At 41.2% G+C, this 26,165-nt stretch overlaps 1 protein-coding gene across 4 annotated transcripts in view; it reads right to left on the reverse strand.

Moving 5' to 3' along the window:
- Positions 1–201: 201 nt before the first annotated feature.
- Positions 202–26,165, reverse strand: part of LOC147139371 (uncharacterized) — a 69,843-nt gene continuing 43,879 nt past the window's right edge. For 2 of the 4 annotated variants that reach the window (XR_015088577.1, XR_015088579.1), the window contains one exon: positions 4,742–4,869. Coding sequence is in view for 1 of the 4 variants with exons in the window: in XM_086044553.1 (XP_085900679.1) it covers positions 4,256–4,869 (614 nt within the window). In the remaining 3 variants the exon portion in view is untranslated. Of the gene's footprint in view, positions 4,870–26,165 lie in introns of all 4 variants that reach the window. The other 2 variants (XM_086044553.1, XR_015088578.1) reach the window with 2 other exon arrangements.

Below are 26,165 nucleotides of genomic sequence, written 5' to 3' on the forward strand. Positions count from 1 at the left end.
GCTTTGCAACAGCTGTAGCTGTTGTGAAATGCACTATACAAATACAAGTGTATTGTATATTCCACAAACACAATATTAATCAGAATGCCATGTTTAGACTTGTCGGGGTACATACAACATATGAGACATAAGAAAAAATATAGGGTTGACTTCCACTTTAAATAGAATTGCCTTGGCATATTGAGTTATGAAAATGCCAAGTCCAAAAAGCAACGTTTAATAAATCACTGGCAACATTTAAATGGACAGCAACATTTTGAAATCCCAATAAAGGCAGTTCTCTGATTAAAATTGAATATAAAAAAGGCATATTCTGACTACCTCAATCACATTAGCAAAATTATAGTGAATTGTTAAATCAAGACATCCAGTTTCCCTTGGGTTTCAATTATTTGTAAACATGTACATTATACACTATAATTGCACTTTGATATCCTAGATGGCAGTACAGAACAACGTTATGGTAATACAGGTTTCCTGGTCCTGTTCTTCGTTGGTGTTTGTTTGTGTTGGCGACTACAAGACATTTTATAACGTCAGAAAAAGAAAAGGTTAATGGATAATGACTGATAATGCATTTTAAGGTGAATGAAATGTTTTTGATCTGCATTTCAAGAAAAATGAATAGTTTTCCAAATATATGGAAATATTAGTACAAAGTCCAAGTCAATACACAAGACACTGCACTCTACACTTGGGTAAATGTTAAAATAATGCAAAAATAAGTAGTAAGCATACTAATGTCATAATTTTTGGTATGCTTTGGAAATAGACTGCTGTTTGTGAAAATTCAGCTTCATCTTTTTCTATGGTCACACTCATTGATGTTGAAAATGTTCCAAAAGTAATAATGTTTATAGTGCACAACTCGCGAAATGTGGATCCAATTTCAATGTACAAAATGTTAAAATACAGGAGCAAAAATTCTCAAGAATTTGTCTTTATTTTCCTTGCTCTTATTTTTGCTGCTGGGCACTAACAATTCAGGCCATACGTATTTGGATTTAGAGATGTTTTGATTTCGCAAAGCTTTTATACATTATTGAAGTGTAGACATTCCTAATGATATGAAGTGATAGGTGTTGTTGTGACCTTCGGCTTGTCCCATCAGGAGAGTCACCACAGTGAGTTAATTACATGATTTATTTAGCATTGTTTTTATGCCGGACGCCCTTCCTGATGCAAACCCACCCATTTTTATTCAACAGTGGCTGGGTATTAGGGCACCCAGGAATCAAACCCTGCACAAAAGGCAACAATATCATTGTCTAAATCTGTAATTACCAGAGATGGGCATTCCGTACCAGGGACGGAAAGGTCCGTCTGGCTGTGACGGAGGACGAGAAGTCTTTTAAAAAGGACAGACTAAGTAAGGACGGAAATGAGTTTTCGTCCGTCCCTCTATTCGTCCCTAACTGGGTCAAGTACCAACTGCCGCGTTGTGTTGAGTTATTTTAAAAATCAAGACCACTGTTGTCTTCTGCGATATAACTGAGCCGCCTTTAATTGCCCTCTAGTGGTTCATTCAACACATGGATAACGCCACATGAAGAACATCACACAGAGAACTAACAGAAACACACCCTGCCTGTCTTGCGTGTGTAATCCGGGATAAGGTATGTATTGGGCGTAGGAAAAGGGTGGATAGCATTTTTTTTGTTAACTAACTAATTAATATTTACATACCTATCCCTTTTGTTGTGAGTATTGTGACAAGGTTGTGGCTTGTGTGTGACATGTGGGTGAGGTGTGCGCATGTATGAGGGAGAGGGCAGTAGAGGGTAGAGGTGCGTGTACGCTGGTGTGATGATGGAGGAGAGGGACGAGGGAGAGAATAAAGAAAAGTATAAGAAGCAAGAGGAGAAAGTGTAGCAAAATAAAGCGAGGCTGCAGTGAAACCCTTGTCTCCCTCTGATGTGTTATCGAGCAACTGAGCTTCGCCTTTTAGACAACGTGCGACGGCCGCAACAACGGAGGCAACTCCGGCCTTGGAGAGGGATCTCCCCTGTGTCTCCCGACAACGTTCAGGCGACCTTATCTGGGACAGGAACATCTATTGAGTGTAAAATCTCTGCCAGTGCCTTTTGTTTTCTTCCAAAATAACCTTGCTTTATTTTGCAATCATTATATTATTGTGAAATAAAGCAATACAACTGAAAACCTATTGCATTTTAATGCAAAGGATTTGCAATAAAATACAACAGTATTGTGTTATAAAGCAATCTTAAATGTTCTCATCGAATTGGCGGACTCCGGTCTAGTGACCGAAGTGGTTGTGTTGACAGCTTAATGCTATCATTGGTTAAACAGTTGTAAACAATTCCATCCACTCACGATACTCCCAGCTGGTAAGTGGATGTGAATAGGAAATCAGCCAGGTTTAAAAAATGTTTATCAATCATGAAACCATCTCTTCCACGGCATGCATGGACGCTTTTTTTTTGTTGGTGGTGCCGGGCGGCGGGGCCAGACTGACAGAACATAGGGCCGGAAGTGCTTTAAAAGGACGAGGACGGTTGGGGTCGGAGGATAATTATTTTTATGAATAAGGACGGCGGGACAAGGAAGGAGGACGGACAGGCAAAATAGGGTAAGTGCCGCTCAGTGTCAGTGAACTGTCCTGTGGCATAATTCATGGTATTACATGTGTTGAACCACTAGAGGGCGGACAATGCCTGCAAAATATGTTACTGCAGGGAGCACACATTGTGTTGTGCAGTTAGTTAATAAAGGAGGCTCTGTGGTATCGCAGAAGAGAACAGTGGTCTTGATTTTTAAAAGAACCCAACACAAACACGTAAGTCATTACTTGACCCTGTTAGGGACGACCGAATACAGGGATGGGCGAAAAACCACTTCCGTCCATGCTTAGTCCGTCCTTTTTAAAAGACTTCTCATCCTCCATCTGTCCTTCCACCAAATGGGTGTCCATCCGGGACAGATGCACGGATCGTTCCGTCCCTGGGATGGAATGCGAATCTCTGTTGATGACATATGTCGGTCAGAATTACGTCACAAGCAACCCAGCGCCGAAGTGTAGGATCTTTTGGATGGTTGTTTGTCAACTGTAAATGTCAGGAAAGGGTGGTGGTTTTGTAACATGTACATGGACTTGATCTATACCAAAACCTGAAAGGCTTGAATTAACTAGGACATGCGAGGGGTTTGCCGTCTTTTATGAATGTGATCAGCATATACTCATGCAGATTCCTTCATACAGTAGGCACATACATGCACTTGAAAGGCAACAGGGTGAAAGTGATGGGATGTGTCTTTCAGTTATTTAGGACATTAGTGAACTCTTTAGCAAATTCTCGATTTAAGTGATTACTCCTAAAATTATTATTAGTGTTTATATAATTGACTACAGTAGTAATATGTTGTGCATCTTGGGTAAAATATGTGTTTTTTTTAAAAAGTTTTTCCAGAAGCTGATCCTTAATTATTTGTGCGTATGCATGGTCCGAGGCTGTTCTAACTTGGTACGCAGAATACGGACAAATTCAAGTATGAAGACATTGATGAATCACACATTTGTGATTTGTGAACGCTCGGTTAGATAATGAGCACTACTGACTGCTAAGATGTTTAATTATAATTATGTAAAATGTCCAAATTCAGAATTGTTATCATTATTAGATCATTATAAAGTCATAGTATTTTTTGTCTCAAACATCTTTCATTCAATCTGAAAGTCTTCACTTCAATTGTATATTGATTGTGACCCTCATGAGGACAAGCAGTTCAGATAATGGATGCATGGATGGATGTTTTCAATCAAGTCAGTTGTGGTGTTGTATGAAGTTAAAGGCAAAAAAACCCAAAACAAAACACGCTCCAAACACTTTTGGACCAAACTGTACAGTCTAGGCATTTGTAATCATCCATAATACATTCTGAGACACAATGATGCATTAAAATATTCACAATAATCCAGAAAAAAAGGCATTGGCATCATAAAACACAAATAATTATACCAAACATAACCTCATGGCAACTCAAAGCATTTCTATCATACAATTTGTATGTGCATAGCAGTGTAGTTCTTTTTTTTTCCAATCTTTTTTGGGGGAGAAAAAGGCTAGCTTGTGGTGTCTTGAAGAATTAACATTAGTGATACATTTAACCAAAACTAAGGTACCAACACTTCCTAAAAAAAACGGCACAGTTCCACAAACCGTCTATTCAGGATTTTACAATACTGGTCCATTCGTAACCTCTTAAAGCCTGTTTCCCACCATATTAATTATAATGATTAATGATAATCCTCGTCATCATTTGGTTCCGATTTGATGTCATCTGGGTGAGGAAGAGAAAAGTTTGGTGTTGTAGTTCTGGTACAGACATACCACTCCTTAATGTTAGACAACTCAGGTATGGCTGGGTTGACTGACAGCTGGCTCCTTCCTGGGGTCCTGTGAGTCTGCTGATGTTGCTGCTGCCGCAGGGCAAGGTCACTCTTTAGTCCAGAAAGAGATAGGTCCAAAGGCATTGCCAATGGAGATGGACTTGCCTGTAGCTTGTGGTTGAATTTGTTGGATGTAGTGTTATCAAAGTCAAAATTTGTGTTTTTATTGCTCAATGATGGTGACAGGTGGTTAACTTTAAGGTCAAGTGGTTCAAGAAGAGGCTGAGGTCGTTGCTGTTGATGGATGGAGTCATATAGGTCAAAGGGCTCAGAGGTAGGTGATGATTTGATGTGGACTTTCATGTGCTTGCGTAAAGAGCTTGGATGTGTATAGGATTTTGTACAGCCCAGAGCCTTACAGTCATAGGGTTTTGAAGAACTGTGGACTTGTGAATGCTTCTTCCGGTCACTGCTGTTGGCAAAGCGTCGCTCGCAAAACTCACACTGGAATGGTTTCTCACCTGCAACACAAACAAAACTCACAATCATACTGAGCCAAAAGTAAAACAGATGACATGAACTTTATTCTGAATAGGGCTGAGTTGTGTGTCAAAAATCAAATTAAGTTAAGACCAATACCAATACACGCTTGATGCGATTCTTATTTATAGGGTTATAGGGACCCTCAATGACGAGTGTCTAATGTCCTGCACCCATGGGACTTGGCTGGGCACAGCCCTAAGAGGTAACATCACTCCTCCTACCCATGGGCTTAACACCTGTGGGAGGAGCCAAGAAGGTCAGCTGTATTGTGAGCCGCTTGGCGACCGCAGACGGGGACCTTGGTGGTCCCACCGTCAGCTCCAGGAGGAAGCTCTCGGGATGTGGACTGCCACCTCTCTGGCAGGGAAGAAGCCTGAGATAGTGTGCCAAGGCAAGATGTTCTGTGACTAGATATAGTCGTGCTCACCTCGACACACAGATTGGACGCTGTAACCAATCCTCTTGAGAAGGGTTGGACTCTTTTCCACTCTGGAATGGCCTCTGGTGCTAAGCACTGAGCAAGGGTGTACATACGGTACTTATTGCCTCTAGGGTCAGTGACTGTATGTCGGGATTCACCTCAGGATAAAAGAGTTGACTCCCTCCACTTTGGGGTGTGGAAGTGTGTCCTAACTGTTGTTTTTGCCCATGCACCAAACATCAGCTCTGAGTACCCACCCTTTTTGGAGCCCTTGGAGAGGATGGTGGATAGCGCTCCAGCTGAGGACTCAATCATTCTTTTGGGGGACTTCACTGCTCATGTGGGCAGGACAGTGAGACCTGGAAGGTCATGTTTGGGAGGAACAGACTTTTGGCTTTGCGACTTCTTAGGCAGCAGATGGGTATCAGCATTGTGCGCATGAGCCAATAGCACTATGCATTATGGGTGATGTAGTTAATTCCATCCATCCATCCATTATCTGTACCGCTTCTCCTCACAAGGGTCGCGGGGCGTGCTGGAGCCTATCCCAGCTGTCTTTGGGCAGTAGGCGGGGGACACCCTGAACTGGTTGCCAGCCAATCGCAGGGCACACGGAGACAAACATCCGCACTCACAATCACACCTAGGGACAATTTAGAGAGTCCAATCAACTTACCATGCATGTTTTTGGAATGTGGGAGGAAACCGGAGTGCCCGGAGAAAACCCACGCAGGCACGGGGAGAACATGCAAACTCCACACAGGGAGGCCGGAGCTGGGATCGAACCCACGACCTCTGAACTGTGAGGCGGACGTGCTAACCAGTCGACCACCGTGCCGCCATGTAGTTAATTATAGTTGGAAATTATTTTGAATACGTTTTATTAAAATAAAATTAAATGAGTTGTTAAAATAAAGACTTTGTGCTATACATTTTCAACGGTGGCAATGATTTGACAATAGAATACATATATATATATATATATATATATATATATATATATATATATATATATATTTATTAGTATAACATATGTAATTCCTTAAAAGATAACTCAATCATTGTGGAATCAGTTTTATCTGTTTGTTTCAGGTTTACAACCTGTGGTCCTTTGTTCAATGAACAAACAAAGACAAACACGAGTTGTAACATTGTGTGCTTCTGATGAGCCTTTTCGGAGGGCATAAAATAAAATATCCGGTCACGCTCCGAACGGATGGGCATAGACGCCCGGTCCATAGGTCAGAACAGTGACAGAAATATTTCAAATTTGTGCAAACAAAGTGTGTGTAATGTACACATTTATATATGGCCCTTGTAATATTCTTATTAGTTTGTTTTCCGAGTGGTCCCTGAAGTGCACACGATTGTGATTAGCTCATACGACGAGCGTTCTGTTCTGTTCAGCACGTCGTGTGTTAGATTACTTGAATTTATTAACACAAAACAAGACAGCCCTCTTGTCTGAGGCAAACCAATTTATTCACATTTCTGAGATTTCAAGCTGCCCTCTTCTTTCGAAATCCTTCTTTATACTCCCGCGGGCGACAATACCTTGTATTTTTGGGTGTGCCAGGGTTGATCCCATCCTCCTCAAAGTTGACTTGTGCCAGTAAAAACGATACAGACCCCATCGGGGTATGAAGTCCCATTCAACTACTGTGCTTGTAAGTCAATGTTTCATTAAAAGAGTTGTGAATTTTTTTTATTAAGGTCCATTTCTTGCCCAATGCTCCTTTAACATTATTTCACATAAATGTATACAATAACCTTTTATCGTTGAATATCCATCCATCCATTATCCAAACCGCTTATCCTCACAAGGGTCACAGGCGTGCTGGAGCCGATCCCAGCTGTCTATGGGCAGTAGACGGGGTACACCTTGAACTGGTTGCCAGCCAGTTGCAGGTCACACAAAGACAAACACCCATTCACACTCACAATCATACCTAGGGACAATTGAGAGTGTCCAATTAACCGACCACGCATGTTTTTGGAATGTGGGAGGAAACCGGAGTGCCCGGAGAAAACCCATGCAGGTGCAGGGAGAACATGCAAACTCCACACAGGAAAGCTCGGGCTGGATTCGAACCCACGACCTCTGTACTGTGAGGCGGACGTGCTAACAAGTCGACCACTGTTCCGCCCTATACTTGAATATATATGTATATATGTATATATGTATATATATATATATATATATATATATATATATATATATATATATATATATATATATATATATATTTATATATATATAAATAAAATGACATTTGTTGGTAAGGTTATTCAATGGGCATGGTCATTCAACACAAAGTGAATTTTTACAAGCAATGGTTTGGTGAGCAATGCAAGATGTGCAAGGAATTGACAATGGATGTCAATATTTTACACACAACCTAAAGCCTAGAATTTGTTTAAAAAAAATTAACATGAAATCAGTACAACATATATTAAACATAAATGTGTTAAATATGACACACATTCAACTACTGGTACATGAATGCATGACAAGGATTAATGTCATTATAACTCCATTAATTAAATGCATTGTGCCACACAATGCAATCTGGGAACGGAAAAGGAAAATTATTATTTTTTAAATATAATATAATATATTTACAGTTGACCCTCGCTATTCATGGGGACCGGGGAGCAGGCCGGCTCGCGAATAGTGAAATTGTGCGTATAACTGACGCCCACTGAAATGCGTTGGGTAGGGATACATTAAATGCAATATATATTTTTTAAATTAATCAGCAATCAATATTTTTTTTCTTCTGCCAAAATTTGGCATCCGCATCAGCCGGGCCCTAGATTTCACCACAATTATTTTTTATTGTATGTTAGCTTTTATATATTTTTACAAAGTCCACAGTTTAAATATGTTTTCTTATTAAAATTGTTGGAGCTTTTTCTGTATATGCTTGAAATGTCCTACTTCCTTTGAATGCACCTCGTGTTTATGCCAAAAGCATGTCACGTCAGTGTTCACCCCTGTTATGATCCTCTTCATTTTATAGATGAAACAGAAAGGTTGAGTACATTGCATTATACATCATTATTGTATTTTTATTCAAATATTCAGGTACAAGCAATACATTATACATGGCACGAGTGACCCACTCACTTTTACATGCACAATAAATACGTTTTTGCGTTTTAAATATTACAGATATGCCACATGTCGACCATGTATCAATGCCTTGGATACACGAATAAGACAGGACTTAATCTACTCAAAGTCTACTCCAGTCCACTGACTCAATTCACAGATGGGTTTCTGCCTTTTGTGCAGCTGTGGTCGCGCTGAGCACCGGCCACGTCAAACTCAAAGTTAAAGAGCTTTCCCAGATTTTTTTTTTGTCTCCTATGTACCGGTACTTGGGAAATATGGCATTATGCCATTTTTTGCCCGCTAAAATTCATTGTACAATATTGGCACCGGTACTTGATGCAACACTAATCTCCACCCTCAGCAGGATCTTTGATGGAGCATGAGACTTCACCCAACTAGTCTACAAGTGTTTTGTGGACTTGGAAAAGGCATTCGACCTTTTCTCATGGTGGGTTGTGTCAGGAATGCTTCGGTAGTACGGGGGACCAGACCTGCTAATGCTGGCTGTTCGGTCACTGTGCAACTGTTGTCAAGAGTTTGGTTTGCAGTGACTTAAGTCCGATTTATTTCCAATGAGGGCTGGACCAATGTTCCCTCTAAACTGCGCATGTGCAGTTATACAGATTTTAGTAAGACTTATTTATGCTTAAAATTACCTGTGCTAAAATCAAAATAAATTACGCCTGATTTTATTTGTGTCTCAAATTTCTATTAAGTGATATGTTTTATTTTGACAGATAGGGGTTTTTCATTTTTCTGTAACATGCACATCATGTAACATCTCAGGTTTTTGACAGATGTCATACTGGTTTGGCCGGCATGTGCATGTCTGATGTTGCTCACCACGGTCCAAGGAATGCTGAGGGATGTTGTGTGAATGCTCAGACACATGGAAAATTAGAGGGAACAGGACTATGCCAAAGCTGCTCTGTGTAAAAGATGAAGTAAGAGGAGTAATTGCCAACGGGGACCAAAAGAGTGGAGTAACGCTGAGGTTAACCTCATTTAAATTTATGGGTGGAAGTGTCAGCCCAGGCCTGGTAAATAGCACATTGGGCTCTTGTTTCATTCCCAACACAAGTCCTGCGCAAAGCGCAGTGGAGTTTGCTTTCTTGTGGTATTTTGCTCGACTTAGCTCAGTTAAATTGGGCGCAATGGGCACTTGCGCCTTTGTGCGTCGTTTTGGGATGGAACATAGTTATTTCACAACCAATCCTAGCAGCATTCCTCATTTGCATCAAAATCAGGGCAATCCGAGTGCAATACGCCTGAGCACGCTGTGCTTGACATTACGGAAACAGAAATAGAATCGCTGGGATCAATGCATGACATTGGCAGGTAAATTGCAAGATCTCCTTCTGCATATGATGCAGTCGGCTGTGCATGTGACATGGGCAATTGGAGACTGACACCCCCCTCCACCCACTATTTAAATATTCTTAAGATGATAATGATTATAATTCGTCCAATGAAATTATTTCTCCAATGATTCAAGTGATTGAACCATGATGTTGTCATATTTATGAATGGAATCCGATAACGCCCTTTGCCTCGATCAAATACACTAGAATTGCTTTACACCACCTGCCCCACGAGTTAGACCTGTTTTTGCCAAGTCTAAAATGTAGTCTACTTTTTGCAACCAAACTTGCAAATGTGCCGGATGGCACAGCAGTAACGCCCAGTGAGGCGTAGTGTGTCTACCAAATTCGATCATTTTTACGCCGAGCGTAGATTACTTTCCGTTACCAGATTGTCGATGCGCCCGGTCCAAAGTGGCCCGCGGCCCGGTGGTTGGGGACCACTGCTGTTAAAGATTTAAGAAAAACTTTACACTCAAATGAGCCGAAATCAGTGATGAGAAATACAGGTATGTATAAATGTAAAAATAATTGACGTCAAAAAGAAGCGTTAACGTGTTTGAAGCAATATTGTAATTGGCTCAATGCTTATTAAGTTTGTAAAGGAAGCTAGGGCCAACCAGGTTTATATATGTATTTACTACATAAATTTATTATACAGAATATGATACGTTATTATGTGTACTGTGTTATTAAATTAATTAGGTGGTCTTTATTGTATTAATATAATAAATATAATACTGATTACATTTTGAGCATCGCGTCTTCCGACGTCACTTACGGGGTGATGTCACTTTCTTTAAATCACGGCGCGAGTCACGCGGCAGTAAATGTTTGGACCATCGATGTCTCAGCCGTTGTATGGGCCGTCGATGTTTCAGTTGGATCCGTTGCCGGTAGGCGAGGTTTTTTTTTCTACTTTAAAAACATTATTCATGCCTAATTTCTAACCACACTGCTATGCCATCAATGGATAGGTATTTCGATCACGGACTTGTCATTTGAGTTGACATCATTCATACTGTTGGAAAAAACAACAAAACAAGAGGGAACTGGTGAGCCAGCTCATTCAATTGTTTCTTTAGCATGTGAACAAATTAGCCGCTAGTTTTGTATTTTGTGGAAAGGGACTCGGACAGAAATTGTGGGAAGCTAGCACAAACAATTTCTGCCCTGAGGTAATTGGTTTATCTACACAATAACATTCTATTTTCCTTTCAATAATTTTGAATTACTGTGGTTTAATATTGATGCTATTGCCTATTTGATTATTTGAAGTGGCAGCTAATGTTTGCCATTTAATGCTTTGAGTGCACACATTATGGAAAGCATTAACTTATAGTGCAGTGCGAATGAATTTAAGAAATATTGTCATGACTATTTGAACTTTCGACGTATGTACATTAGGATTTGAAATGGAAAATATTTAACTTGAATTGTGTTTCTAATTGGTCCTGTTCCATGCAGGCCAGGTTCCTCCTATTCTGATAAACTTCACATCAAGGAAATTGATGGTGAGCTAACCCAGAATCCAACGAAAAGAATTACAACAACTACATCAGTCCTGCAGAGTGGTAGGAGGCGCTGTAGCTGATTAATTATAGCATCTGAATACAAAGCACAAAACGTGTTACATAGCCATAACTGCTGTTTGTCGTTCTGATTGCATTGTTTTCAACTCATCAACCCTCACTGGAAACGAATTCCAATTTACGGCGGACCAAACTCTGGCATCAGTGGCACAGGGACCGAACAGCCCGTATTAGGGGGCTCCGTACACAGTACTCCCGAATCACCCCCCACAGAACTCCCCGAGGGACACGGTCAAACGCCTTCTCCAAGCCCAAAAAACAAATGTAGACTGGGTGGGCAAACTCTCATGCATCTTCGAGGACTATACCGAGGGCATAGAGCTGGTGCACTGTTTCACGGTCTGGACGAAAACCACATTGCTCCTCCTGAATCCGAGATTCGACTTACCGATGGACGCAATGTTGTCGAGGCGTGTCAACCAGGACCGCACCATAAAATGCAGAGTGGAAAACAACCTTTGTTGTGCCATGGTAACTATTTTTCATTAGAAAAAAATATCACGGTAACCATCCATCCATCCATTATCGATACCGCTTCTCCTCACAAGCGACGTCAGCAATGACGCGCCGTGCACGGGCCCTATTTTTCAACATAGATAGGTGCGGATTATATAAAGGTGTGGCATCTATATGTTTTTTTTTTTTTTATAGAGTGGGTGCGGCTTATAGTCTGGAAAATCCATCCATCCATTATCAAAACAGTTTATCACAACAAGGGTCGCGGGCGTGCTAGAGCCTATCCCAGCTGTCTTCGGGCAGTAGGCGGGGGACACCCTGAATTGGTTGCCAGCCAATCACAGGGCACACAGAGACAAACATCCGCACTCACAATCACACCTACGGGCAATTTAGAGAGTCCAATCTACTTACCATGCATGTTTTTGGAATGTGGGAGGAAACCGGAGGCACGGGGAGAACATGCAAACTCCACACAGGGAGGCCGGAGCCGGGATCGAACCCACAACCTCTGAACTGTGAGGCGGACGTGCTAACCAGTCGACCACCGTGCCGCCCTCGCGGGTAACCAGTAAACCAAAATATAAAAAAGTATGAATAATGTTGTGTCTAAATTGCCCCTAGGTGTGATTGTGAGTGCGGATGTTTGTCTCTGTGTGCCCTGCGATTGGCTGGCAACCAATTCAGGGTGTCCCCCGCCTACTGCCCAAAGACAGCTGGGATAGGCTCCAGCACGCCCGCGACCCTTGTGAGGATAAGCGGTATGGATAATGAATGAATGAATGAATGAATGAATGAATAATGTACTGAAATAATTAAATTGTCTACTCTTGATTCAGTCACAAATGCACTTGAAAAGGATGTACTTAAACTATTTTTGTTCTAATATCATCACTAAACCAGTGGTATTAAAAAAAATATATACAAATATATATATTTCCATAATAATTCTATTGTTGATTGTGTTTCTGGGAAAATATATCGTCCAGAAAAATGTGTTATCATGATAAGCCTACCCAAAGGGAAAGAAAAAACACAAACCTCTGAGAGTCCATGATGAAGAGGCGATGACAAACTTTTGAATGAATGAGTAAAATGCAACTTTAGTGTTTTTTTGTTTTTTTAATGTTGCTGACTTCCAAAATGGGAGTGGTATGGGAGTGGGAGTCATTCTGAACGGGAGGAAGATGGGATGGGAGTCATTTTCACCGGGTCGGGACAAGATTTTTTTTTTTTTTTTTTTTTTTCTATAGTCCGAAAAGGAATGGGACAAGATTTTTTCTGTGGGAATGGGATGTCAACCTCTTGTCTACATGTACACTGCAATAGACCACTTGCAGATCTCCGGGTTGCGCAGTGCATTATGAGAAAGGGAATTTCTTCTGCTACCAACTTTGAATGGAGGTCAATGGTGAAAGCTTTGATTTGGACCATTTCAACTGTTGGAAAATTGATGTTTTTTTATTTACCGTATTTTTCGGGCTATAAGCCGCTACTTTTCCCCTAGGTTTTGAACCATGCGGCTTATAATGGAGCGGCTATTCTGTGGATTTTTCTTCCACCACTTGGGGCGCTCTAACAGAAATTAGCATTTGGTTAAATTGTAGATAATGGATAAATGCGTGGATGGAGGTTTACATTGTTTTACAATGGTATTTTTTATTTATTTATTTTTTAGACCAAACTTCAAGCCTCTAAATTCAATTAAAGCAGCTAAACATGGTACAGAGTGCACCTGCCATTTTGTCACTTAAGGCTTGAAAGTTTTCTGAGGGGATCCTTTGCCCGGTTCTTTTACCTTTAATGCTTGCTATGCTAGGAATAATTACCAGAAGACTGTATATTTTCAGTTGAACTAAAAACCTATGCGATTATTTAATGGAGTAGTAGATAGAGATTCTAAAATTATTTGACAATGACAACCTAAATTAAAGTCCCCACATACCACCAGACTCTAACCACTGTGTTTGGAGTACAGCTCAGAGATATTTTCGTCAACTTTGTCCACAAATGATCCTAGTGCCCAATAGATGTCATGTCTTCATCAGGTCATCAAATGGTCATAGTCATAATTTTATCAATATTACATTCTGTTCTTCCTTTCCCAAAAAAACAAAACTTCCACTTCTTTTATCTGCTCTGTTTTGTCTAAATAATCCATTGTCCTCCAGCTCACAATCCAGGTCCTTGTCAAAATGTAACCAAGTTTCCGAGATTGCCACAGCATCAAATTTTAACATTATCTGTTATAGGTCATCTAGTAAACGTCTTTCAGGGGATCCTGCTATTAAAATGAATGAGTGAAGTCTCTTGTTGATCCACCTCTCTCTTTTTGTGCTTTCCTTAGAGTAATAGCCACAATCCATATCTAAATCAGTGGTTCTCAACCTTTTTTCATTGGTGTACATTCGTCAAAGTATCCCTCACCAGCGCAAAGCATTTTTGATAGAAAACAAAGACTGAAAACAAAGTACTGTCATTATTTATCTCTTATTAAATCAATTTAATAATTATTTTTAAAAGATTTTTGCATTGATGCTACTAACGTATTTTCCAGACTATAAGCCGCTACTTTTTCCCTAGGTTTTGAATCATGCTGCTTATAGACTGGTGCGGCTATTCTGTGGATTTTTCTTTCACTGGTAGGGGCTGTGTAACCATAATTACAATACAATACAATAGCCATTAACAGGATGTGAGTGCAGGTGGAGGAGTTCAACAGGTGAGGACGCTTTGCGCTAGGTTATGAATTACGTGGTATGCGGCAGTAGAGCTGACACATTGAAGTTGCAGCGGGCAATGAAATGAAGATAAGTGTGATATTTGATGGTGTAATGAAGACAAGCTTTGCTTTTGCCTCACTCCGGCATCCGCGTGCCAAGGTTTATTTTCAACATTTCCGCATTGTGCGATGGCGCCCTTATCACGTCATCACTAGTGGGCTAGTGTACCAGAATACTACATCTCCTTTCTTTTAAAGAACTGAACTGTTGCAAATAATCACTGCTGCCAAACATCAAAGCAAGATTATGCAAATATATGCAATATGTGTATCGTGGTCACCGAAATAGCTTAACTGTAGCACAATCACAACAAACAATTTTCCCAAAGTCCTATTCTCAAACACTTGAAACAATGTATATATATTTTTTTTAATAAATCTGTAATGACTCTTGGCTTTACTGTGCGACCTGAGCTTGTGGTAGTGTAACGTGAAGGTACTTTGGGGGCCGGTTTAGCCACAGTGTCTTCTTCTAAAGTCATTGAGTCAGTGTTCTCATTATCTAGAGTTGGGGTTTCTTTGTCTGTTGTTTTCCACCTTTAGGAGATGACGCATATTGAGTCTCAGCACTTGACCTTCTCCGGTGATGATGTTGTACGACACATATGTCAAAGTCAAGGCCCGCGAGACGGTTTTCTACGGCCCCTGGGATGATATTGCTTTATTATTAGATCCGGCCCGCAGCCGCTACTTTTTCCCCCCCTTCGACACAGCTAGTAGTTTGTTCGTGCCAGCAAACTCAGTAGTTGCAGATTGCCCGTGTTTCGCCACGTTTGTTGTTGTGTGTGAATGTTAAAAGGTGAGTTTAATAAGTCACGTTCGTGTCAGGTAACTGCTGTACATAATAGCCTAGATAGGTTCTCGTGAGTGATGTCACGTTGATGAACACTAGTTAGTTATTTCGGCTTGTATGCTAACTATTCTAGTGATGAAATGTGTGAATGTGTATTGTATGTATTGTTTGGCTGTTTAATTGCTTAAACCAGTGAATTGTAATGTTTAGGCAAATTGTTAACAAATGGATATGCATTGGATGATGTTGCTGGGTTATTCTTTGTCTGTGTTGTTGCAGACCACAATAAATAGACATGTCAAGTGTAATACGGGCCTGTGTTTTCTGACAGGGGCACACACATCCATACCTTGCCACACTAAAACAGAGTCAGCTGTGGAGACATCATACCAATCATATGATCCTATCCGTTTTTCTTCAGATTATGTACAGTTCATACAATCTTGCAGCCCAAGTCAACCAGAAAATTGTTTCCAGTTTGGCAGGAGAAACGCAAACGAAAGTGATGTACGAGCTGCCTCGCAAAAGTGGCAGTAATGTACTTTATTTTATTTTTTATTTAGTAACTCCGATGATAAAAACACAACAGCCAGGGGGTTGAAAAACATAGATGCAAAGAAATATATTACAGAAATATAAAGCGCAACATCATCAGCAGGCAAGAAGGACTCGATCCAATCCAAACATTTTTAAAAATTTCAATGAACATTTTATCAGTCCGGCCCTCAGCTTGTCGCAAAATTTTTTATTTGGCCCTCCGTCCATTTGACTTGGACACCCCTGTTGTACGATCTCTGGGTGCCTGCTGAATCCACGACAGTGGCAGGTTCCCATTTTCCATTTGGCAGTTGATAACAAATTGTGACTCTCTCAGACAGGACAGGTTGTGCCTTAGCAGTTTTGTCTTAATAAAGCTTTTGCCGTATTGCAACATACAAGCTCGTGTTGAAGTTGTTTCTCGGTGCATGGAAGGATTGAGCGCAAACGCCTGCTCATCAACAGCTGCGCTGGCGATTTCAGTCCTTCGACCGGGGTGTTTCGATATTCCAACAGGCTTAAGAAGGGGTCTGCATGCTGTGCATGAGCTTTGTCCATAAGGCCTTTGGCTGTTTGGACAGTCTTTTCAGCCAACCCATTGCTCTGTGGGTACAGTTGGCTGCTTGTAATGTCCGCGTAGTCCCATGCACTAGCAAAGTCTTTGAACTCTCGTGAATTGTAACAAGTACCATTGTCGCTGATTAGTGTTTGTGGTATGTCAAACCTAGCAAACATAGCTTGAGTTTTTTTATGACTGCGTTGGATGTGAGGCTCGTGATTTTTTCTACTTCAAAGTATCTGCTGAAGTAAATGACGACGACGATGTAGTTAGTATTGTTCCATGCGGACAGATCTGTGGCAATCACCTGCCAGGGTCGCTCTGGAATCGGATGTGAAATTATTGGCTCCTTTTGGATGGAGTTACGTCGTTCCTGGCAGATGCTGCATGATTCTACCAACGCCTCTACGTCAGAACAGTACATCTCTCGCTCGTTGCTTGGATTTTTCAATACCTAAATGTCCAGTGTGAATGCGTGAAAGCATTTCTGGTCTGAGTGAGTGGGGTACAATGATTTTTTCTCCTTTGAGCAGGATACCATTTGTCTCTGAGATCTCATCCTTGTGGTCCCAGTATGCTGAAATAGGAGGTGGACATTTCTTGTGTGACTCAGGACATCCTGACCTCAACGTTGAGAGTTGCTCATCTCGGGCTGTGGCAGCTCTGATTTCCGTCATTTTCTTGTCACTTACTGGTGCATTGCTAACAACGGTGTGTATTTGTCCATACCTTCACTCAGTGAACTCTCCTCGCATTCGATCGACTTCCGAGAAAGTGTATCTGCAAGTGGTATCTGTTTCCCAGGCTTGTGTGTGATCATGATGTCGTATCACTGAAGTTGCGTTGGAGTCGTAGGGGAGCCGCTGCCAGGGGCTTCCGCATGATTGACTCCAGCGGTTTGTGGTCTGATTCCACGACCACCTGACAACCATACAGGTATTGGTGAAACCATTTACATCCAAAAAGTACTGCATACAGCTCCTTTTCGATCTGAGCGTAGTTTTCTTCAATGTCATTCAGCACTTTCGATGCGTATGCGACTGGTTTCTCTTCCTGGAGTAAAACAGCTCCCAACCCGCATTTGGATGCGTAAACTTGCAGCTTTACCTTTTTGGTGTGGTCGAAGTAGGTAAGTACAGGGCCTGGCTCCTGTATCAGAAGATCTTACACATGTTGAAAGGCTGTGTCGTGATATGAGTTCCATGCAAACTCGTTGCTCTCTTTCAACAGCTGTCTGAGGGAGGCTGTTGCTTCTGACATTCTGGGGGCAAATCTGGAGAGGTAAGTGACCATGCCCAATATGGTCTCCAGTTCGGCTGTTGCATGGGGGAGCCATTTATTTGATGGCCTTAATCTTGCTGGGGTCAGGCCGGATGCCTTCCCGTGTCAGCTTGTGACCAAAATAGCTCACCTCTGTCACACATATGATGCTTTTGTCCGCATTCAGCTTTATTCCCCTCCCTCTTGTTCTTTCCAATACAGCACGCAGGTTTGCATCATGCTCCTCTTTGGTGCGACCGTACATCAGGATATCATCTGCAATGGCTGAGCCCCTCATATGCTTCATCTACCCTCCTTTGGAACTCGTGCTGTGAAGATATGATTCCGAAGGGAAGTCGTTTGAATCTGTATCTGCCGAAAATTGTGTTGAAAGTAGTGAGCATGCATGATTCATGGCTCAGTGTAATGGTCCAATAGACGGATCTGGCGTCCAGCACGCTGAAATATTGCGCTCCAGCGAGTCTCGGTGTGATATCATCCAGAGTCGGAAGTGGATAGTATGGTCTTTGAATGGCTTTGTTCAGGGGGCGAGGATCGAGGCACACCCTGAGTCTTCCAGTTTTCTACTGCCACTAACGCATTCACCCACTCGGTTGGTTCTGTCACCTTTTCAATAATGTCATTTTTTTCCATTTCATCCAATTAATATTTGAGCCTTCCATGAAGAGCATATGGGATGCGTCGAGGTGGACACACTACTGGTGTGGCTGTAGGTTTGAGGTGGAGGACACATTCACACGGAAACAGCCCAATTCCTTTGAGCATATCTGCGAACTCTTCGGTGATGCTTGTGCTTGTTTCTGGCTGTGATTGAATTATGTGCACCAGCTTAACTACGTTTAAATCTAGACATGCTCTCATGCCTAAAACGGCAGGTGCATTTTTAACATCAACGATGTCAAAGTCCAACATTAGAGTTTTTTTCTTTGTATCTAGATGTTAGCCTGCAAGCTCCTTTGACTTCAAGTCTCTGTCCTCCTGTATTCCTATATGTGACTGTCTGGTGAACCTAACACCACATCTCCAAATATGCAGTGAAATATGTCTGCTGGTATTACATTGGCCTGGGCACCTGTGTCAACTTTGAACTTCAATTTGTCCTTGGCTTTGCCTATTTCCACCTCTGCAAATGCCTGTTCTCTTGCTGTGTTTGCATTTAGTTTTGTTATACTGTCAATAAATAACTCAGGCGGTTCTTCGGTGTAGTCAGACACAGTGTGCACTTTTTTAGACTTTGAGCTTGTCTGTTTTTGCTGTGTATTTGTCCTACACACACTACTAGCAAAATGGTTACATTTCTTGCATTTGTTGCATTGTCGTCCTTTTGCTGGACAGTCCTCTGTGCTGTTGTGTCCTCGTCCGCATTTACCACACTCTTTGCCAGCTCCACCGCCTGCTGCGTTGGCCATTTTGCATCCATGGCGCCTCTGTTCTGCTTTATTTATGTGTCTGTTCACTGCATGCACGGACTGGCTAGCCGGGTTTGTAGCAGGGGAAATCATCGTTTTAAGTTACTGCTGAGACAATTTATACGATCGTGCAATGTCAATGGCATTTTCAAGCATGAGCTCAGGACCATAGCACAGTAATTTTTCGCTGACTTTTGGTGAGCTTATACCGAAAACAATTCTCAATCTCCTCACTGTTGGGGTAGTTGCAGTCTTTTACTAGCAGCCTTAGCTCCGTCACAAATTGGTCAAAGCTTTCGCTATCACTCTGCGTCTTTTCGTGAATTTATAGCGTGAGAAGATGGGGTTTGCCTTTGGCGTAAAGTAGGTTCCAAACCTGTCGTGGGAGGTCCTCTATAGTTTTTCTTCATCCGCCGTAAGAGTCCATGTATTAAACACATCGCGACCTTTCTCGCCAACCCAAAGTAGCAAGTAGCTACACTTCTTCTCCTCTCTTTTAGAGCGTAGCGGACCCGAAAACATAAACTCCACATGCTGGCGAAACTTTCTCCATGCATCGGGCAGGTTAGACGAATCCCAGTCCATCCGTGGCATGGGGACACCTGTGCTTTCCATCTTCCGTCTGCAGGTCGACAAGCACGCTTAACTCTGACACCATGTAATATTTGATGGTATAAGACAAGCTTTGCTTTGGTCTCACTCCGGCATCTGCGTGTCAATGTTTATTTTCAACATTTCCGAATTGCGTGATGGCGCCCTTATCATGTCATCACTAATGGACTAGTGTGCCAGAATATTACAATAAGTACTTTATTTTCTCTTGGTTCTATTCCGTTCTAATCAGCAAAGTTGCTGCTGTGTTAAAAGGCACTATTAGGAAAGAATCTGTTCAGGTACATATACTGTATGTACATTTACAGTTCAAAATCATTCTGTAACTTCAGTAAACATCTAGTAGGCCCGTGTGCCGTGTCATCGCGATGTCATCATCCGCTATGTTGGGAGCTATGGTGAATGAGCGTACGTTAAAGGCTGTGTATTTGCAGATTCAAAAACATAAAAATGCAAGTAATTACCGGGCTTTACAAGGATAAATTAGACAGTGAAGCCAGAGACCGATATCTTGCAAAAATAGAAATTATAAATGGTTTGGATCCCTACATAATTCCCAATGCTGAGTGGAGCTACAAACCGGACCTACTTCCTCCCTCCTTTGTGTGCACAGGATATTTTCGTGTACCTTGTGTGTAGTGTGAGCTCTTACACTTCAGACCAATTTAAACATTATACATCTTTAGCCTCTCATCTGTAATTTACAAATGGATAGGTGCAGGACCTGCAGATGTTGAAGGCGGCGAACAATAACAACACCGTCATTCGGACTAAGGTACGTGCTGCGTTTGCTTGTACACCGTCCACTTAAGCTAAACAAACAAACGTACTTATTTACTTTTTACCAGCGTATGTCATCGTTGATCATTCCTTCTTTCCTTTTACCTCACTCACTGAGTGCATGCACGTGTGTGACAAGAAGAGAGAAAGCAAGAGGATTCTAAACTTTATTAACAACTTACCGCTATGAAAATGTACGGAGCATAACCCAAGACGGAAGGTTGTTTATGGTGAAATGTTTTCATCTTACAGCCGATAACCAAGCCATCCAACTTCACTTTGACATGTTTGAAACTAGGGTTCCCTCGGTCTTCTGCCAAGCAGGGAATCTATAAAAACTCAGTCCGTTGTTAAATTTTCTTCCTTTGCGATCGTTGGTTGCATTGCTGCACCCGCTAACACAGCAACGGTTCACCATGTTTATATATTTCGGCCGTCTAAATCAGGCGGGAAACACAGTGAATTTGTTTTGTGAAACAACAGTAGGCACATCGCGTCCAGTGTGCTCCCATGGCGGCTACCCCGGCAGCGATGTCAGCGATGACACGTCGTGCACGGGCCCTATTTTTCAACATAGATAGGTGCGGCTTATATAAAGGTGTGGAGTCTATGTTTTTTTTTTTTGTTGTTTTTTTTTGTTCTTTTTTTTTTTTTTTTAAATAGAGTGGGTGCAGCTTGTACAAAGGTGCGGCTTATAGTCTGGAAAATCCATCCATCCATTATCAAAACCGCTTATCACAACAAGGGTCACGGGCGTGCTGGAGCCTATCCCAGCTGACTTTAGGCAGTATGCGGGGGACACCCTGAACTGGTTGCAAGCCAGTTCTAATTTTTAGTAAGCCACTCTTTATCTCCCAGGTAATCCTTTTCCCCTCCAAAAATTCACATTATCCAAACTTGCTTGCACACATCAGGAGAGTGAGAGAGAGGGGTGGAGGGCTAAGCAAGAGAGGAAATGGAAAAAAAAACAAAAAAAAAAAAACCTTGAAATGCTGCTAAAACTTTGAGTTGATGTTTCGACGCATGTATCCCTATATAGTACATACATGTATATCCATCTATAGGACAGATGAATACTTAGAATTTAACAGGTCTTATCAGGAAATACTGTATTTTCCGGACTATAAGTCATTGGTTTTTTTTTTGGTTTTTTTTCATAGTTTGACCGGGGACTTATACTCTGGAGCGACTTATGTGTGAAATTATTAACACATTATATCGTATCTCTTTCCTTTTCAAGGTCAGCAAACAATACACCAAACAGCCACAGGAGGGCGTTCGAAGGCTGCATATAATAAACCTCCATTACATATTGACTTTACAACGGGCAGAATAACCTGTAGTGTATATAATTTCACATGTAATTGCAACCCACATAACGAATCATAAAGGTAAATTCTAAAAGCTATTAAAATGCATGAATAATTCAAACGGTGAAAATATAATATTGTGTTAAATAAATAATTAAAATAGTATGATAAAAAGACAATTTGACTGTCTATCAATCCATCTATACAAAATAGTGTTCCTTTAAAAGGACGTGGTCTTGCATCATCAGCCAGCCACACACACACACACACACACACACACACACACACACACACACACACACGCACGGCCCGGAGAGAGGAGGAGATGATTACGACCGAATACAAAAATACTTCTGAAGATTTGGAAACACTCTACATGGTCGGGGATAAATAAAAGAGTTATTTAATCGATCTAAAACCGTTTTGGTGAGTTTAAAGTTATCTTACCGTAACTTCCTTGTAATGCTACATGTGTAGATGTTAGCTAAATGTTACCATTGTAGCTCGGTGGAAATGATGTGTACTAAGCGCACCATTTTTCTTATTGGGCCTGCCGAAAAATTTGATATTTTAAAGTCGTTGAAAACGACGCAAACACAATGGCTCTGTAACGAAACCTAGAGTGGCAAAATAAAAACCAATCCTGACCCGTTTGAGCTAGGCCTACGAAAATTGGCAGGCATGTGTAGCACCCCGAGACGTACAAAAAAGTCGGGTGCCCATTACGATCGCAAAGGTATTGTGGGTAGATCGCCAGCCTATCATCCGTCCTCACTACTGTATTGGTACGTTCACACCAACTGCGTTGGGAGTGTTTTTGGTGTCGTGTTTCAATTGGAGTCAATGTAGTTCGCGCGGGTGGGTGCTGTTGCGTGTGGGGAGCGCGAATGATGCTTTTGGAGTGGTGCGACGCGGAGCGAAGGACCGAAAATCCACCCATTCGCTCCATTCAACGCGTAAAAAAAAGGACACTTTTTTTTTGCCTCGCGGCAGCCAATCAGCATCGGCCATACAACATCACACACAGCCACACAGCATCCTGTTCACTCGGTGACTATTGTTTTTCCACAGTTCTTGAACTTTACAAAGACAGCAATATTGCTAGCATTAGCATAGTGTGCAATAAAGTTGTCTTGTTTTATACGCGCCGAATGGAGCAAATGGGCAGATTGTTGTTGCTGCAAATCTGCTTGAGGCTGAGCAACTGTCCAGACTATGCGTCCCTGGCTGATTCCATTCAGTGCAAGTCATCAGAGTAAGGTAATTAGAAAACATTTTTTATGTTGTATTGTGCTATATAGGTTGATGCAGTCATGCAAGGTACACCGGCATATACGGTACATATAAAATAATTCTCAATGTATTTATGAATAATGTGTTTTGCATTTTTAGTAGGTGGTAGATCATTTTGACTCGGCCATGTCATGAGTAGCTCTCAGGCTCAATAACTGTGGACACCCCTGGTCTAAAGTGTACAGGAAGTGAGCTATGAATTTTTCAATGTCCAATTTTGGACCATCTTTGCAAATTTACAGGGTGCATACTTTTCCACTCATGTGCCGAAGGATTCATCCGATTGACTTCAAACTTCAGAGATCTTACGAGTCATCTTACGACCTGGGGCAGCAACTGGAAACATTTTTTTGAGTTTTCGATAAACTATATGACGGCGGCAGGGCATCAAATTTGTCGTAAATTTTTTCCTGAGCCATACAAGAGAAAAACCTTAATAACTCCCCTGCGCATGCTCCAAAAAATCTCAAACTTCAGCTCTACGTAAAGAGTCGCGACCTGAAGACATCTATATGATAATATTCCGTTATACATAGAGCGCCACGTAGACCAAAATTGTCATTTTTTACATTTCTATGTACTGCATGGAGCCCGTTAAACGAATCTGACTGAAAATTTGTCAGAAAACCCTCAAGACATTGATCCTACTCTACATCGAATAATGTGACTTTTCGACGAAGGTCGTGGTCATGACAGTGCCGCAAAGTCTGATTACACCGTAACAATAAATGCAGTTTTAACTTGACTCAGATCATTCATTCTCTAAATTTTTCATATTTGATGATAGTCAAGGGCTGAGGACGTCTACAAACGTATTTTTCACCATAGTGGTAGCGCCACCGATTGGCTGAAGGAGATGCATTTTTTTTTCTTTGTTTTTATGCTTGCAGGTTAACCAGATCCACCTCATCTTTGCTCGGAAGAGTGTTTAGGCCTTCCAAACATTAAAATACGAAATTTGTGATTTTTCGTGAAAAGCTGTTGCCATGGCAACAGGCAGTTTGCCAATAAAACAACGCTGATTTTTAGTGTCTGAAAATGCACGAAATCTCACGAAACTTTGCACATACATCAGGCCTGGCGAAAACATCAATATTTTTTTGTTTTAATTAGTAATTTGTAAGTAATGGTCGCTAGCGCCCCTTTCAATTAAAAAAAAAAAAGTGCCCCGGTTGTACGTTTCACCTACATCTACGAAGATTTGGTGGTATATCAAACAGGTCAAGGCCGACAAAAAAGTCTCCTGGAGCCATGTACTAAACCTAACAGGAAGTCCACCATTTTTAATTGACTTTACAACTCAGCGTCACATTTACTTTCAAAGCTGATGTAACCTGATGCACATGATAATATCGTGTCAACATTTCACAAATTTGATTAGAGTCTACACCTGAAGACATCTACGAACTTACTTTTCATCATCGTGGTAGCACCACCTCCTGGCTAAATGACGTACATGTTTTATTCTTGTTTTTTCTCCCGGCAGGTTAGCCAGAGCTACCTCAAATTTCCTCAGGAGTGTTTCTTCATGATGTTAAAAGACGAAGTTTGAGACTTTTCGCAAAAAGCTGTTGCCATGGTAATGCCCAGTTTGCCAATAAAACAATTCTGATTTTGAGAATGTAAACATGCACGAAAACTCATGAAACTTTGCACACATAGAAGGCCTGGTGAATTCATCTATATTTAATTCTTCAATTGTGCAAGCTTTAAAAGATGGCTTACTACCGCCCCTTAGAATTCTTTTAAAAAGTGGACCCGGTTGTACGTTTCAACTACATCTACAAAAATTTGGTAGTATATGTAACAGAAAGAGACCTACAAAAAAGCCTCTTGGTGCCATATGCTAAACCTAAGAGGAAGTCTGCCATATTGAATTTACTTTAAAGTTTGGCGTCACCTTGACAAAAAAAGCTGCTGGAACTTGATCTACATGGTAAATTCGATTATTCAATTCCGATGTGCGAGCATCCCAATGTGCCAGTACCCCAACGTTGCCAGGGCTGCGAGGGCCCTTTATAGCTGCTTGCAGCTCTAGTTTTCTATTTTATTGTGCAATTTAAAAAAAATAAATAAAAAAAATTAAAAAAAGACTCGCTCCCGCCCCCTAGGATTAAAAAAAAAAAAATCATCCCAGGTTGTATGTTTCACCTATATCTACGAAAATGTGGTGGTACATGTAACATGTCATGGGCTAGTTAAAAGTATTTTGATGTCATATGCGAAACCTAAAAGGAAGTCCACCATCTTTAAAGTTTGAAATCATTTTGAATACAAAAGCTTATGGAACTTCACTCATATAATATTTTCTTCTAAACATTTGTCACATTTGATAAGAGTCCAGGGCTAAAGATTTCTACAAAATTATTTTTCATCGTAGTTGTAAGTTGTAAGTTGTAAAGAAGTACGTGTTTAATTATTTGATTTTTTTCTCCTGGCAGGTTAACTAGATGTGTTTAGCCCTTCATGATGTTTGTGATTTTTTACAAAAAGTTGTTGCCATGGTAACGCCCAATTTGCCAATAAAACAATAGTGATTTTGAGGGTGCGAACATGCGCGGAACTCAGCACACATATCAGGCCAGCTAAATTCATCAATATTTAATTAGTTAATTGTGAAATCTTTTCCACATGGCTTGCTAGCGCCCCCTAGAAAGTTTTCAAAAAGCATCCCCGGTTGTACGTTTCACCAATAGCTACAAAAACTCCCAACGTTGCCAGGAGTGCAAGGGCCCTTTATAGCTGCTTGCACCTCTAGTTAAGTTTGCCATGGAAAGGCTAATCGTTTTATGATGTTTTCAGAGGTTGAAGTGGGCCTACATCGAGATGTCCACATACATTTTGGTTCCTGTTATTTCGTCATTATTAGTGACACATGGCTTTTAATGGACAAATTGTGATCGCTCCCCTGCCATGAAAATATTTTTGAAGGGGTAACTATTTGATGAATCTGTTTCTGTTCCAGCGAGT

The sequence above is a fragment of the Filicampus tigris genome, chromosome 11, assembly GCF_054856515.1.
Source record: "Filicampus tigris isolate MCC_2025a chromosome 11, RoL_Ftig_1.0, whole genome shotgun sequence".
In the NCBI taxonomy this organism is placed as follows: domain Eukaryota; kingdom Metazoa; phylum Chordata; class Actinopteri; order Syngnathiformes; family Syngnathidae; genus Filicampus; species Filicampus tigris.